Below are 17,124 nucleotides of genomic sequence, written 5' to 3'. Positions count from 1 at the left end.
TTATTTTATGTTGTAGTTTGGATATGTTGACATGGTTTGAGGTTCACTTCATTATGGCTTTGTTATGGTCTATCAGGTTTTTCATTATGGAATTTTAGGACTATTGGTTTGAATAAAAAGCTTTGGTTGGATTTGTCTTTTTTGTTGCCCACTAGGTACATGATAAAATGCTTAACGAGATGTTTGATTGACCATAACCACTAAGAATTCCTTCTCCTAAACCATATTTCTTAGGTAAGATCAAGCAAAGGGTTAGGTCAAGGTGATGATGGTGAGAAATCTAATAAAAACAAAAAGGTGGCAATGGTGACGAAAAATGAAGATTAAGAAGAAAAAGAAAAATATAAAATAATTAGATGGTGATAATAACGATGATAGTATAGGAGCAAAAACAAAAGGGTGGCAATGGTAACAAAAAATAAATATTATGAGAAAAAAATTATAAAATAATTAGAGTAAAAATATAATTTGTTTATAATATTTTAAATGTAAATGATATTAATCATAATATATATTACAAAATAATAATAATACTTTTTAACAGTTAAAACTAAAGTTCTTAAGTTTGAAGAATATATGACAAAAAATGATTATTCAAACTTAAAGGTGCGGTAAAACATGGTTCCATAAAAAATCGAATTTATAACAATCATTTGATTTTTTTACAAATTAAGAGGTTTGTCATATGATAGTCAAATTACATGTTATATCATATATCAAAACCCAAATCTTTTTATCGTGTATCAAATATTGGAGAATACACTTTTTGAAAATATAATAAAATAATAAATTATTTCAATTGTCAAGTTATTATCTTAAAAAACATTACAAACACTTTAAAACTTTAAATTTTTTAAAATAAACCCCTACAATGTTACCGTTGCTCCAAAATAGCGTATCCATTTGCATTGCTAAAATTAGTTATACAGACATCATACATTATGCTTACTGTATCATACAAATTTTTAGTACTCTCAAATTTGCATAATTTTGCATAATTTTACTCCCATATCTTATGGTACAATACAAATTATGCACCATATAAAAATAATCCAAATAAATTGAATCAAATATTGCGATGAACCGATTTAATAATTAATTGTAGAATATTGTATAAGAACAAGTATAATCACAAATATAATAAAAAGTATGGAATAAACTTTACATAGCATTAGTTACTATAACATACAACTTGAAAAATCAACTTGTAAATAATAATTAAAACAACATTCTACCAACCCAATTGGTATTATTTCAAAGAAATATATATATACATGAACTTGTATTAAAGAAATAATACTAACTTAATCTATCATTAATCTTGTACCAACAAACACACAAATTTACAAGGTAACTCTCATTTCTGGTTGATATTGACAAAAAAGGCAACAAAATTTGAAAAAATCACCACACTTTTATTATTAGGGATAGGTTTTACACTGCTGTACACATTTCCATCCTCAGTTCTACAATCCAATCAAAATCGTCTGGCATTTTCAAGCCCCTAAATGACTATCATGGCTTTCCTTTTTTTTTTTTTTTTAAAGAAAAAATTGAAAATGAAAACAAAAATGCAAGCTCACAACAAACCTGTGACCATAAAGAATAACAAACCAGCTAACTCAACCATGGGAAAAAAAATAAAAAAGCTAGACATGCAAACCATCAGGTGAGAAAAAAAATATATATCTCTGAGTTTGATCATCAATCAAGAAAACAAGCTTCTTGGGAGCAGAAGCAGCTAAAAATGCACTGATGCTGTCCCTTTCAATCCTGAGAAATTAAGTTGACAAAATGCACTGATGCTATCCCTTTCAATCCTGAGAAATTAAGTTTGTCAACTGCACAAAGAAACAGTGGAGAAATTTTGGAATTATGATTAAAGAAGAGCTTATCACAAAAGAATGAATTTGTACAGATTTGCAAGCAAGCTTTCAATTCACCTGCAAGGCTGCAACCTCAAATGCAAGGAGCTGAAGATATTGTAATTGGGAAACAAGGGAATTTTAGAACAATTGAAGGGACATTTTATGTTTGTTTTGTTTCCATTTGGGCAACTTATAGAAGGCATCCTTTGCCATTCCGAATTTCTCCTTGAACTCCTCTGATGACAGATAAGCCTGCACCCATTCAGTGTGAAATTGTTAAGAGCAGAATCAAAGAGGCAACATGAAAATACTACTGATGCTCCATTTTAATATCATACCTCTCGCTTGGTCACATCAATTTCTGTCACAGGATCTTCTGATGATATCTTAAGGCGCTCATAAGGATAAATTGGGAGTCCCTCGTCATCTTCAGCTTCACCCTCTTTCACATCTTCTTGTATAGTAAGGGACCCTATTCTGTTGCTCATATCAACCTCCTTAGAATTTGCTTCCGGTTTTGAACTAACCGACTCTGGGCTCGCTACAATCACGACAGAAAAACTCTTCAATCTTAGTAGCATATAGGAAGTGTATAATAGAAACTTAACTTCCAAGATTAAATAATTCAAAACTCATGGAAAACATTTTTGCTCTTAGGGAAAGGAAGAAAGACAAGATTGTTGACATATGTAGAGTCAATCATAAAGATTTTTGTTTCATTGTCCCTGAATAAGGTGGTCTCCCCATAGAGCTTTTTAAATCTTAGGGGACATTTGGTTTGGGTAATGTTTTATTACTAAAATAGAAATATTACCTTGAAGATAGATTACTTAAAAAATTACTGAGTATAAATGATTATTATGTTTGATAAAATTTGATAGGTATAAATAATTATTGTGTTTGGTTAAAGGTAATAAAAGATTACTAGCAAATTATTTTACTTAAATGCCCTTGAATATAATTATTTTTAAATAATTTTCATATTATTTGTCATCTTAATTAAAAATAAATTTATTTTTGTCTCAAAAAATTAATAAATACTAATATAATTATAATAAAACCAAGATTATTTTGGTAATCTTTAAATACCTAAGTTGAAGGTGGTAATCAGATTACCACCTATATTACCTGTCACGTCAACATAAGTAATAGAAGATTACTGTAATATTTTATTACTGACAAACCAAACAAGGAAATAAAAGATAGATTACCAAGGTAATCTTTAAAACCTATAACCAAACAGCCCCTTATGGTGGTCTACTGTTCTACTTTTGCAAGTTCATCTCTTTTCACTGTTAATGTTAAATGTATAGTTTCTTAAAGAGGACAGTCAATCAATGCATACCTTTAACAATTTTGGGTATAAGAAATTCTCGAGTTGGTGGTGATTTTTCAAAAGATGAAGTGAGAGCAGCTATTGCAGAAGATTTGGAGGCCAATTTTGATGAATCTGGAGTCACAGATTTAGGATAGATCTTCCTAACCATTGGGGGTGGAGTAGAAAGGTTCCTGTTACCAGGGTTCTCGAAATTAGCAGCAAGTGCATTGAAAGCTGGGGACCGACCCCTCACGCGAACTCGATCAGGGCTGAAAGACATGCTTCTAGATCGCTGTGATTTTTCTGGCACAGTAGACCTTCCTCCATAAGATACAGATGCTCTGCGCTTGGGTTTCTGATGATGCATCAGAGATATTATCAAAAATATAGCTCAACAGAAGTATGGCAATTAGAGCCCAAAAAATTGAACATGACTAAGAGTTCAGGGAATAACTTACCCAATTACAAATCCAATAAAAGTGGTAGCGCATAAAATACAGTTCAACAGTATATCTTATTGTTCCTTATATATACATCAAATAATTCAAATTTTAACATATAAAGATAATTACTTTGTGGGGTGCAAAGCAAGTTTTACATCCAGTTCAATCATATCACAACTTTTCTGCTTATAAATTACTTGTCAGTACAACATATATGTTTTCTATTGCAAATAATAGGCTTCTAAGGTGCGAGGCAAGCTTTGTATCCACTTAAATCATTTCACAACACTTCTGTATTTTTTTATTCCTATCCAAGACATCATATATTTGTACTGTTGAACACAAATAATAAGCTTGTGCGAGCATGCATTATCTAATAATTAAAAAATTTAGGATTCTTCAATCTGCTCTATAAGATAAAATGTCAAAGCACTAAATTCAAAACTACATCCATCCTTCTCCTTCAAATGTTTTTAGTATTACTTTCTTATGTTTTCTCTGTACAGTGCAGTAGTGCTGTTTTGTTATATATAGTAATTATAAGACTCAAAACAGTTTCAGATCTCTCCAAAATCCTAGTCAGAAATGGAACTAAACAAGATAGGAATATAATGTTAAATTTAAGAATAAATAGCCCACGTTTGTGCATTACACAGAGTTTCTCACAAGACATTTTGGATTAACACGTCCTCAGAAGTTAATGTGCTGAAATAATAAATTTGGCACAAATGCATTGCCACCTTTACATGTGCATAGGACATGAATGTGCCTTATGAGGGTATGAATTAGAGCTTAAAAAACTACTATCGGCCATTACCTGCCAGCTTATATTTTTTCGTTCTAGAGGTAACTTTAACAAAAGTGAAAGCTGAAACAAAGAACCAGTGAAAGCCCTTGAGAAGGAAAATTTATTCAGGGTGCTTTAAACACAAGAGCCACTTTAAACACAATAAATATACAACGTATCATCCTAACTCAAAACAATCCTTGTACAAATTTAGATTCTCAAAGCTCCCTTCTACTTAGAGAACTTAAGGTTCATATCCATGCAAATTAATTATACTTTTTACCAACATATTCAGTCTCTTGTAAAAGATAAAAATAGCACTCTTAAAGAAACTTATAAACTCTGAACTGAACATGTTATCAAGTGAAAAATTCTTCAGCATGATTAACACATAACACTTACAAGTCCCATCCACTAATAGAAAAAATGATGTAAAACAGTTAGATAGGAAGTCAGAATTCAATTGTGAAAGATGTACATGGACAATAGGAAAGCGACAACTATAAATCAAGATGAGATAGAAGTTCAATAGACTGAAGAATTAATAAATTTCTTACTTCTACAGTTGGAGTACCACCATGTTTCACTATTTCTAGTTTCCTTTGAAAAGAGTTTCCATGCATCTGCACCAAACAAAAACATTTAGTCACAACCAAAGTTTCAGAGATACAACAATCAATTTCCAATAAAGCCACTCACATTAGATTTAGCGGAGTCCCATGTAAAGAATCGTGTGAAGAAAGGTGGCTCACTGCCTTCCATGACAATATATATTGGAATTTCAGGAGATAATTTTTCCAAAAGGAAATCATGCTCAAGATATTTCTGTAGAGAGACCAAAACAAAAAAGATAAGCATGTAAAAAGTAACTTACCAGGTATTAAGAATCATAAAGACCCCAAAAAGGGGCAGCAAACCACTATCACAGCCAAAAGTCAACTTGAACGGTGTTCTAGGATCAGATAAGTTGGCATTTCATAGAGGTTTTAGGAAATAAATTACAAACTGATAAATTGGCACCCAAATATTCAGTCACTTGTATGGCCCAGAAAGACCTTCCCGAAGTATGTTGTAGTAAGGTGCACCCCTCAAAACCAAAGTGCTACTATTGATAATACCCACCGGCTACTTAATCTTACCTCTCCAATGGTTAGAGCCTGCAATTTTGTTTTGATGTCAACTTGTTGCCCAACCCAGACAAAGATTTCTGAGTGACAATCTAGGATGAATATATCTTCAGTCATTAAATCGTCCTGGGCAAAGTTATAAATTTCTGTCACCTGCAACAACAAATTTTAACTTCAAGCCATTTCCAAATAACATTGCAAATATATTATTGCTTTTCACAAATGAACAATTGCATTCTATGATGTCAAACAACTTGCCAATTAAAACCCCAAATATTCTTACGCTATTATAGCACTCTTTACATTGAAAAACATCCAGAAAGAATAATCAGCTATGACAACAGGACACATTAGAATATAGTATGAAATGAACATGTTCTAAAATGAAGAAATCTTATCATAGCATAACTGAGAGTGAATTTCAAATTATGATGTCAGTTTTCGCATTACCTTCAGATTTCCTGCTGATAAGCATAGATTTAGCAGAAATCATCACCCATGAAGAATGGAAAACAAAAAAGAAAAATGAAAAAAATTAGACAATTTATACTACAATATAACAGAACCGGAAATAGGACAAATTTTACTATCAACAGAAATATGAATCCATACCTTTGGAGAATATGCAAGAAAATAGGTGAGGATCACTTTCAGTCTCCCTTGCAATCCTTTGACTTGCATATTCAGACTTTCCTCCTAATAATTCCCAAAATTGTTCAGACTCTGCACCTTCCTTCTGTGGCTTGCTCTGCAAATTTGGCTGCACAAAATGAACAAAACGTGAGAAACATAAATTCAAGGAGCCCTGACATAACAAGACAAGAAATTAACAAGAAACTCTAAAGCATCGAATGAATTATTCAGGACGAATCACAGTACTCACAACAGTGAATCAGAATTTAAAGATATCCACCAGGTTCTTGGGTCACTACATACAGGTTTTCTTTTCTTTATATTTCTAAAATTTATTTCATGGTAATTTGTAGCCTTCTTTACCTTCTTGTTGAAGACATTATATACATTTTTGCCATAAATCATTTCAAAAGAATGCGTAAAACTGAATCAAAATTTCAAATTGAAATACAATTTAGAATATATAATATACCTTTATTAGATCGAGCAGCCTCTCAACAATATCCTGGTTCTCCGAGGTTGTAAGACTTCCAGACCATGTAAAGACAGTGGAATCATTATGTAATATGTAACAGTATGAGGAATTCATCGATGCAGCAACCTGGTTGATATTAATAAACATTTAATAACAATTTCAGACTAGGATTTACACTCACCAGTTTGAAAATATAGAACATTTAACAAAAACAATATCAATGACATATTTATTAATTCTATAAAGTAAATATTTTTGCAATGTGATTGAAATTAAGAGTAACTAACAACGGACAACTGAGTCCAACAATAATTCAAATGAGTTGCTAGTCAAAGAGAACAACTGTTAACTGTTTAAACTGTAACTTGAGAAGTGTTCAGTTCAGAAATAATTGTTTTGCTGACAAAAGAAATTTTAACTAGCTTCAAACACTGCTGGTTTCGGCAAGGAATAAAAGCTACAATATTAGGGTTAGAGAATAAAAATTTGAAACAGAGAGTCCGTGAAATTGGTTATTTTGGAGTTATTTCTTCACTCACCTCATATTGTATTGATGAGATTTAAAAAAAAAATTAATTGATACATGGACATGCATTTGTGAAACCAAAAACAAAATTATACAACAAGGGATTCAATCATATGTTCCTATAGGAAGCATATAAAGACACTGATGAATTGCACAAGGAAAGTTGATCCGAAATTCTAAAATATAAAGACTTGGAAGCTTGACATTTGGGTTCTGCCTGTCATTGCCTAATTGCAATAAGGACCCAAAAAATGAGAGGACTTTTTTTTCTCAATTATAGCTTTTAAAATCAAACACGAATGAACAAAATGTTTCAAAGCATTTATGACAGATGCGGAGAACTCATTTAAGAAGACCAAGATCAATGTAAGATTTTGGGTTCTAATAAGAGCACAATGTCTGCACATCACCCGGGTTCACTACCAGTAACAGAATCCAATAAATTTGAATATGTAGCTTCTTCTTATTTTCACTTCTGACAATTGTAATGTTATTGTGGCTTTACCGATTATTAAAAGATAAAAATAAAGATAATTGGGTTCACACCAAAACACACTCAAATCTTGCAGGAGATATGTCTGTCCAAGTAACTATGTAAAAAGCAGAATGTTACACAGCCACCTACCAAAACCAAGAGAAACAAAGAAAATGCTATGTGCATTTGTAAAACAAGTAACTAAAAGGAGAAAGAGGTTGCAATTCTGCTTCCAAACAATAATACTAACATAAACACAATGGGCGATCAGTTCCAGAAGATATAGACAAGTTAAAGCAATGGATAACATACAGCTTCGACTTGTATTGCTTGCATATTATCAGGTCCAGAACCCTGAACCCGAAATAGAGCAATACCATCTTCTTTGTATGTCTCATCTGGGATTTCCTTCTCCACTATGAAATTCTTGTATCCATCACTAAGACCACCCTGTTAAATCTAACATTGGTTAACTTTGTAGTTACAAGAACAAACTAAAACCAAATTATGAATTTTCAATGATGAAATTTAAGCTTTAAAATAAAAATCTGACAAACCTTAAAAACGATAAAGCTCTGAAAAATTGTAAAGAATTGAATCGGTTCATGTCCTTCATAAATGCGGGCCTAGAAACCAATAACAACATACATAAGAACAATGAGACATAGCAACATTTAGCTTCATCAACATGATAAAACAATCACAAATTGAAGAAAATTACCTGGGCAGGCAGAAACTTCATTGACTCAACCATCTTACTTGCCAGTGAATTAGCAGTAGCTCTATCTTCCTATGATTGAAAGAAAAAATAGAGTGAATAATCTAACAAATGCAAGACAGTTAGACAATAAATAAACGAATTCATTTGAGTAGTTTTGATTTGTTGACCTCTAGACATACATATACGAATTAATGTATTTAAAGAAAAGACAGGAGATATATAAAAACATCCAACAAAACAATGAACCAGAGACTGTCTGAGCACAGCTATTAATGCTGGATTCAGCAATATTAAATCTATTGGAGCATCGTAAATCTTCAATTCTGAATATGCATCTAAAATCTGGAGTAATTCTATTAGAATTCTAAAGTCCATATAAATACAACATGAATAACAAGAAAGAATAACTCATGGAAATTCAGCATCATGAAGCCTTTATAACTCCAACACTGTCATCCAAATGATTGATCTCAATGCACAGTTGACATTTTAATTTCTAACATTATCACATAAGAATTAATAATCAGTAATGTTATGCGTATACACAATTGGGTACACAGATGATGTGTCATTATGTGATTGAATGTTACTTTCTTAATTCAAAATAACTCAATCATATGATGACAAATCATCTGTGTATTTAAAAGTGTGTAAACATAGTTTTATTGATTAAACCGGTTTCTGCAAACAAGCATTGGCTCATGAAAGAACAGTTTCTATATCCAAGAGATAACCAGGCAAGAATTATTCAAAAGATACACGTAAAAAATTACAAAAGAAACCAGTCAATTAGTTAGAGATATAGTACACTGTCAACAACACTAACGCATTCATTAAGTAAGATCACCATAATTGTATGAATAAATAAATAAATTTAGAAATCATGAAAGATTTCTAAATTGCTCCACGAAAGCAGAATTTCACATAAATGAAACATAAACATGGCTAAGTTTCATTAAATACTTTCCAAGGAACAGTTATGGAAACTCAATTATTTCCAGCATCTTAAAAATGACATGTGACAGATGCAATCTGAGCTGATGGAGGACAAGGCCTTCAAAATTAGAGGCTGATTTTGTTTAGAAAAGTGTTTTAAGTTTTAGTAAAGCAAAGTCAAGTCTTAATGTATTTAGAGGTTCCAACCTAGTTGCAAAGATATTTAGGAATTATAATGAGTTTAGGAAGTTGTGTTATAGAGTCCAAATCATAACTAAAGCCAGTTTTCTTAAAGGATACGTTACCTAGAGTTCTAATCCTGGTCAAGTTAAAGTCTTCAATTTCTAGTAGAGTTAGTTTTCTTTAATGGATATCCTGTGTGTTTTAGCAATTAGCTTTCTATTTTAAGTAGGAGTATTAAAAACCTATATAAAGAGGCTTGAGTCTTTGTAATTGCCATTCAATTCAGTTGGTTATCAATAAAAATTTAGATTTTAAGTTTTCTTTAAGGATTGCTTTGCAAGTTTGCCTATTATTTTTGTTTATGTTTGTGTTTTCGGCCCATTCAACGCTCACCCTGTGTCATCAACCATTACAGTTCTTTGATTCAATGGGCTATAAGTGGCATAACATACTGAGTAAACATTTGGTGCCATTGACCTACTAAACGTGTGGTGCTGGTGGTGGGGGCAAGGAGAAGTTTGACAGGAGGTCAACAAGAAAATAATTACAAAAAGAAAAAAAAAATTAACCTCTACACTCTGCTTCCCAAACCAAGCTCCAATAAGGTATTCCTCATTATCTTCTCCAGGATATGAGTACTGAAAAATAAAGCAATCCCCACTGTAAAATTTTGACTGATCAGCAGCTGGAAGAAGAACCTTTTCCTGACCATTTACACGCCAAACCTGTACAAACAAGAGGAGAAAGAAACATAAGAACGGTTCTCCTATCAAGCTAAGAATCAGTCAATTTCATAGAGTATGAATAACATAATACTGAAAGATAGGAACCTGCAGATTTCCAGTGCAATCAATGAATGGTTGAGGTTCTTCTTTAACAGACTCGGCTTTCAACAAACCCTTGACATTGACTCCCTGACGTCTTAAAAGAGCTGCAAAGTCAATGAAAAGATAGCACTGATAAGCAACTCCAGACATTTTAAATAAGCAGGGCAAAAGCATTTCAAGAATATTTGTGAACTGACCAGCAACTTTGCCTCTACCATCTTCAGAGACAGTCACATTAGTTGTCTCAGGCCAGGAATCAAACTTTGATTTAAACATAACTGTCTCAAATCCCTCAATTACACGAATTATGTGAGATTTTGATCGATCAGCACTCTGAAGTAACTCCTGTTCAGAGAAATCAGAAGTAGTACCAGAGTGAAGTGGGATGTCTATCAAATTGTAGCAAACATATTTGAAAAAGGATTGCATATTACTTCTGCAGCTCCACTGGCACTTTTTCTTTCGTCAAGAGATGTAGTTCTCCCCATCCACACAAAAATTTCTAAGCCACAATCTAGAAGATAGCACTTGTTTGTTTCTAGCAGCTGCCTTGCTAAGGAATCAGACTCAACAGGTTCAGCCTGTCCTTTGTTAACACTTAAAAAGAAAATATACTTCAGTCAAAACTAAAGCATTAACAAGTCCAATAACACATTTTTACATGTCAGAATTAATTTCATTAACCGTATACTGCTATCTGATTTCCATAAATTTTGCTACCTTTTTTTTCCCTGAAAATTATAAAATGAAAGATTTTATATCACATTTCATGGCAAAGTTATTTAAATAAGAAGTCAAGAAGCAATATGCACATTTCATGCTCGTTTTTGTATTTTTAAACAGAAAAATATCTTCCAATTTCTGTAAAATGGCCACGTACTCACCAGAAATAACAAAAAAATGGATGGAGAAAAATAAGCAAATGTAGACACACATGTATTTAAATTTCAGTTAAATCAACAACCTTAGATAGAAATAACAAGACACCATTGCCAAAGAGATCAACCTAACTTGTGGTTAAAAAAGAAGAGGCAAACAAAACTATAATTACCAGTATAGCTTAGTAGTATGAGAATCAAGAGTCACATCCTCATCAATGGCCGTTTTCCTGGGCAGTGGAGCAAAGCCACCAAATAAACCCCAAAATTCTCCAGTTTCAGCATCAGCCATCAACTTTCCATCCTCTACATAAAAGTTAAACAATTAGGTTCAACAAAGAGAGCCATTTGAGAGCTGATTTCAATCTTTAAATCCAGAAATTATTAACATACCAATGGCAGCTACTTCACATTTTCCATCATGATAAGTATCCTTAATGTACTGTACAACTTCAAGAGCCTTTGCTCTCTCTTGGATAGATGAACTGGAACCATTAAATTGAAATATCTTAGACTGAGTATCTAGAATAAATATATCATCATGACTGAGAGATGATCGAGCAAAAGGAACCTGTCAGCAACAAGGAAAAAAAGTACTTTCACAAAGAGAAACAAAATATAGATGTCATATAAAATAGTCTGCAATAAGTACAGAAGCTATGCTAATAGACTTGCCTCTTTCACATGAACAACGTGCTTTCCTCTGCAAACAAACAACCGTGTTTTATGTTCTTCAGCCTCAGCATGTTTAAAACCAGATGCAACACCACCTTCTTGAGGTATGATACATGGTTTAAAATAAGATAAGAACTTCTCGGTCTCATAGCCCTGTACTTCACGATACTGAACAGCACGTCCTCCAAGTGCTGCATCCAATTCAACTGTTTTGATGGCAGCAGTACCTGCTTCATCCTATTTTAACATAATTGTTGTCACAAAGTCACAATTATATGCTATGATATTAGCAGCACAATAACTAGAATGAAACATTAACAAGCACTTACCTGAGAGGTATCTTTACCGAGCCAATAGTGGATATCATGACGCATGGCACCACTTCTTAAGGCAGTTGTCTACACAAGAGAAAGATAACAATTATATGCAATAATCTAAATTGACAACAGTGTAGAACATTGTTGTTTCAAATTTGGGCCAAAGACATATGGAAGTAAAAGTGATTCCAGAGTTTGACCCAGGTCCAGGATATCCTATATAAACAGCCATGTCATATTTACTACAAGTATCTTTTCCAAAATGAATATGCCATAAAATTTTTACAGTCAGTAAACTCAAAAACACAGCTGGTTTAATGAGAAAGAAAAAAATTGCTGAAGTCACAAGCTTCAGTCTGTCATCCTAGACCTACCTCCCTAATCAGCTAATTCATTGGCATATTCTATCTTTATTGAGGATACAGCAAAATACAGTAACTTTCTGGTGTGAATATGTTAGTTTGGGTAAAGAGTGTAAGGATTAGTGAACAACAAAATTTTATGACATTGACAAGGCCTGAGCTAATAAAACTGATTTGTCACTGTGATGTAATTTAAAATCAGATTTACTGTACAAATAAAGCTTATACCACACAAACTCAGCTATAAAACAAAGAATAACTGCACTAGCTGTAGCATTCCATTAGTCTCAGAAGAAAAAAGATGCATAACTATAGGCCAAATCAATGAATAACTACATCATTGGCCATCAAAAAGATGTCTGTTATAAGCTTAAAGAATACAGTTTTAACTATTAAATAAAAATTTTATATTGTTTGAGCACAATTGAAAACGTTAAGGAACAAAAAATATATTATTGATGATTCAAAGAACAATTATGGAGCAGCAGACCATAATGAAGGAAAAGAAACAATAAACAAGATTGAGATTGAATTCATGTTTCTTTTAGGGGACAATTAAGGCATGGAGATATGTGTAGAACAAAATCGGAATATAAACAAAACACTTACCTTCAAAATCACATATGAATCCCCGGTGAAAAATTTCCCATAGGAGGAATTTGGTACAGGAACAGGCTTAAAATTTTCAATCCGCCATATTTCAATACCACTGTACAATGTCAAGGAGAATAATAGACAACAAAAATCACTTCAAAATGCTATATGCCAAAGACAAGTAACAGTAGCATGCAGCATGGTTTTAATTAGCATCTCTATAACTTTTAGCTATATTGAAAATATAGAACTTCCAGATTACTATATCAAAAGAATCTAAATTTGTTGGTTATAACAGTTTCTGCAATGTATTTCAGAAGATAAAAAGATACGCTTTTTGTCCAGCCCCCTGGAAAGCCGAATCCAAATCTCTCATGGAAACGGCCATAAAACTCTTGTAGCTTTAGCTATTAGATTCTCCGCAACTTTGGCTCAAAGATAGGAATAGAGGTAACCTGTAAAATAAGTGAAACTGATAAAGATAAATTGGAAAAATGCAATAAAATATAACAGGAACCAGAAACAGCATAGCAATTCATGGAAAGTACTCTATAGATGGAAGACAAGTTGCTAGCTTGGAAACCATTCGTTCATACTTACTCTTTTTTCCAGGTAAAAAATTTTATACGAGGACAGTAAAACGAGCAGTAGCTCAGCACACAGGGCATTTACAAAAGAGAAATTGATGTCAATAACATTACTAATGAAGTGGCAGGAAATTTTGGACTTTAATTTAACCTACAATATGGTTCCAACATAACCTTTAACTGCCTCACTTTGTTAGCACCCCCACCTACCCCCTTCCCTGCTTCCTGAACTAAGAAATGTGATCTAATTGAATTTAATTCATATACTTCCCCATATTAACACTAAAATTTATCATCAAATTATATACCAGGAGAAGTAATTAATATTTACAAAGAGCTTTCAGAGGACACAAAGCCTGGAAGTTGATGAACCGTAATAACAAACCCAATTTTCATCTTTTGCAGCATAATAAGATACCACAGACCCACAATCCAAAGTTCTTAAAATCCCAAGATTCTTCTTTGAAATACTTGGATTGGATTCACAGAGCACCATAGAACTACATCGACAGCCTAGGTAACACACCAAACTTTAAGCGCAATTCTTGAAATTTAACTTTGTCACTAGGGCATCACATGTCCTTTAAAAAAATATATCAATTTTATGGTCCAGAAGCAACAAGAAGACGAAACAGAGCCTCTTAAGCGTTGACAATTAACTACATCTACTGTTTCAGCCAATTCTATTAAAGCTAATTAACTTTGTGCCCTCTCACATGGTGGTGTAACAAGAAAAACCAACCCAATAAATGACCATAGTAAAAGCTAAAAATACAGAGACGCAAATAAGTGACACTCAAAACCTAGAAAATGAAAATCAGCTAAACTCAGAAGCAATCCAAACAAATTACTACAATTAAATAAAGAGTAAATTCAACGATTTTTTTTTTTTTAATACACAAAAGTGACAAAACCCAAAGAGCATATTGTACAGTACCAACATAAAACCACGCAAAAATTATACATATATAAAAAAAAAATGCTCCGCGATCCAAGATATTGGTGAAAGCCAGAAAGCAACGTAATTACATCGAAATAAACAAGCAAAATGAGCAAGCAGATCACTAAATTCCAATCCCAACACAACAAAGAACCCAAAAATCAGATCAAAATTCTCACAAATTCCAACAAAAGAAACACAAATCTACAAAAAAAAATTCATTACCCAGATGAAAAAAAAAAACAGCCAAAAGACAGATAAACGGAAGAATAATTACCTGAAAATCGAAAAAAACAGTAAAGGGGCAAGAAGGCAGATCCACTATAAGTGAAATGAATTAAAATTGAAAGGGAAAAAAATAAAAAAGGGGAATTGGGAAAGTAAAGGGTGACAGAGAGGAAGGGAAATATAGTGGGGTTACAGAGAAAGGAAAAGTTTGAGAGAGAAAATAGGCAATTGGAGGGAGAAAAGAATCATGACGAGCAGCCTGGCAGGCGTGCTTATCACTAACCGCAACACAAAAACCCCACCCCACAACACCACATCAACTGTGTTATTTCCATTTAAGTATTCATTTCGTATCGTAATACAGCTTATCAAATTCAAACAAGGACTGATTTTCTTTTTGAAAAAATCTAGCAAATGAATCAAATCTCTCGACGTCAAAAATCTTTTTTATTTCAATAAATCGTATTTAACTTTATAAATACGAGGGTTAACAACAAAGTTGTTGAATTACCTGAGGTTAACAACTTTTTCTTTATGGGATTGGTTTTTACCTATTTGTAATATTCCATACGTGAATTCTCCATATAAAGAATATTTGTTTGTTTGTTGTATGTGTTTCACTCCACTCAAATCCTTAAAAGTTTAAATTCAAATAAAAAGACGAGCTATTAAAATTGTAAAAGAACAAATTGGAAGAAAATTACCTTAGATTGATTCGATCCAAACATCGATTTGAAAATATTTTTTTCTGATTAACTTGTGTTTGGATTGAATGTAAAAATTCATAATGACTATTAGGTTTGAATGGTAAGGGAATCAAGAACAAGAAGAGGTTAAAAGTTTCAATAAAAAGGTAAAATCAGAAATAAATAATAAATCAAATAAAGAAAAGGGTGCACCTTTATAGCTTATTCTTCGATTCCTTCCAGATCAAAAGCTTAAGTTTTGCTTGCAAGAAGCAAATTTTTTTTTTTGAATTTTTGAAATATATTTTCTACTTTTTTATTATGTAATTGAAAATTGTAGAAATAAAATAAAAGAAAATAGAGTTTATGGTTAGTGATTAGAGAGCTGAATTGCCGCATTGTGAGGATTGGATTGGACTGAGAATAAAATAAGGGGAAAATTAGAAAATACGATCCATGTTTTCATTTCTTAAATCTCAGTTGATCTATTTATTTATAAAGGGCTAATTTTAATTTTCTATATTATTATAAAATTATATATGTCATATTAATTCTTAATGAAAGATTGAATTGAACTAATAATAATTATTATTTGCGCGTCAAATAAAAGAAGCTAAATTCATTAAATTTCAGTAAAAAATGGAATTTAAGCGGTAACGGTACTTGGTGGGGTAAGTTAAGAATGTCCAAAAAAGGAGAGCGACGGAAAAGTCGGTTACCACCAGCCGTCATTTACGCCAAGTCTATAAAAGGCTACAACCGAAAGGTTGAGTGTGAAGGTTGGCCCACTTAGGTATTTTTTATATTTTAATATAGTTTTCTTGTATTATACGTTAATGCTTGTTTAGTTTCAAAGGAATTGACAGGTTGTATTTGATATAAGAAAGGATACCATTTTTGGGTGGAATATTCTTTGTAGTCTTTCTCGGTTATGATTTTAAAATGAGAGCCAAAGGACTATTATCTTTCTTTTCAAAGTTTTTATTTTCTAACTTTAAAAATCTCATTTATTTATTTATAGATAATTAAAGTTAATAAAATTAACTCTTTAAAATTTTATATTTTTTTCCCCTATAAATATTAAAAACTAACTGTTTTCCCTCGTAAATCAAATTTAAAAAAATAAAGTCTTTCAAACTCTAACATCATTGTCAGTGGTCTCTCTCTTCTAATATTTACTCTCCCTTTGACAATCTCTCTTCTCTCACCTAGACACTCGATTGACATTGAATAAAGTTAGGGGGACAGATGAAGATTCTTCACCTGGGAAGATGAGATCTTCGTCTTTATCTGAAAAAACAAAGAGTTTCATCTTCATCTCCCTAGTTTTATTTAACGTCGATCGAATGTCTAGGTGACATGAGAGAGATCATCGGAGACAGAGAAAGCTTCGAAAGGGAGAGACCATCGACAATGACATTGGAGATAACACTAGAGTTTGAAAACTAAACCCTAAGAAAAAAATACTATTTTTTAAAATTTGGTCTGTGAAAGGGAAAATAGTTAGTTTTTATGGTTTAGGGGAGAAAGAAAATCAC

At 32.3% G+C, this 17,124-nt stretch overlaps 1 protein-coding gene across 3 annotated transcripts; it reads right to left on the bottom strand.

Annotated features, from left to right (window-relative positions):
- Nucleotides 1-1,394: 1,394 nt before the first annotated feature.
- On the bottom strand, nucleotides 1,395-15,440 carry LOC123200080 (villin-4-like). 3 transcript variants are annotated; one of them, XM_044615188.1, is made up of 24 exons: nucleotides 14,950-15,354; nucleotides 13,478-13,600; nucleotides 13,161-13,260; nucleotides 12,202-12,270; nucleotides 11,873-12,109; nucleotides 11,591-11,768; nucleotides 11,371-11,503; nucleotides 10,754-10,916; nucleotides 10,517-10,664; nucleotides 10,323-10,423; nucleotides 10,062-10,217; nucleotides 8,374-8,442; nucleotides 8,210-8,278; nucleotides 7,965-8,102; nucleotides 6,649-6,777; nucleotides 6,156-6,303; nucleotides 5,994-6,007; nucleotides 5,556-5,696; nucleotides 5,116-5,241; nucleotides 4,974-5,039; nucleotides 3,214-3,541; nucleotides 2,207-2,409; nucleotides 1,944-2,120; nucleotides 1,395-1,841 (listed from the first exon to the last, which is right to left on the bottom strand). In XM_044615188.1, exons 2-23 carry the CDS (start codon nucleotides 13,531-13,533, stop codon nucleotides 2,007-2,009), a joined length of 2,886 nt encoding a protein of 961 aa, XP_044471123.1. In that variant the 5' UTR covers nucleotides 13,534-13,600; nucleotides 14,950-15,354; the 3' UTR covers nucleotides 1,395-1,841; nucleotides 1,944-2,006. The 3 variants fall into 3 exon arrangements, with proteins under 3 accessions (XP_044471123.1, XP_044471124.1, XP_044471125.1); XM_044615189.1 differs by having other exon boundaries at nucleotides 5,994-6,004; nucleotides 14,950-15,350; XM_044615190.1 differs by lacking the exons at nucleotides 1,395-1,841; nucleotides 1,944-2,120 and having other exon boundaries at nucleotides 2,389-2,629; nucleotides 3,115-3,541; nucleotides 14,950-15,440.
- Nucleotides 15,441-17,124: the final 1,684 nt, after the last annotated feature.

This window comes from Mangifera indica, chromosome 17, assembly GCF_011075055.1.
Source record: "Mangifera indica cultivar Alphonso chromosome 17, CATAS_Mindica_2.1, whole genome shotgun sequence".
NCBI classification, from domain to species: Eukaryota; Viridiplantae; Streptophyta; class Magnoliopsida; order Sapindales; family Anacardiaceae; genus Mangifera; species Mangifera indica.
The sequence above is the reverse complement of the archived record's forward strand: the minus strand, read 5'-3'. Positions and strand labels throughout refer to the sequence as shown.

Excerpts from the sequence above, each read along its gene's own strand:
- LOC123200080 (XM_044615188.1), bottom strand. The coding sequence starts at position 13,533 with ATGGCCGTTTCCATGAGAGATTTGGATTCGGCTTTCCAGGGGGCTGGA. Across the intron at positions 12,271-13,160 it reads ATTCATATGTGATTTTGAAG|ACAACTGCCTTAAGAAGTGG; the intron begins GTAAGTGTTTTG and ends TCTCTTGTGTAG. Across the intron at positions 12,110-12,201 it reads TCGGTAAAGATACCTCTCAG|GATGAAGCAGGTACTGCTGC; the intron begins GTAAGTGCTTGT and ends ATGTTAAAATAG.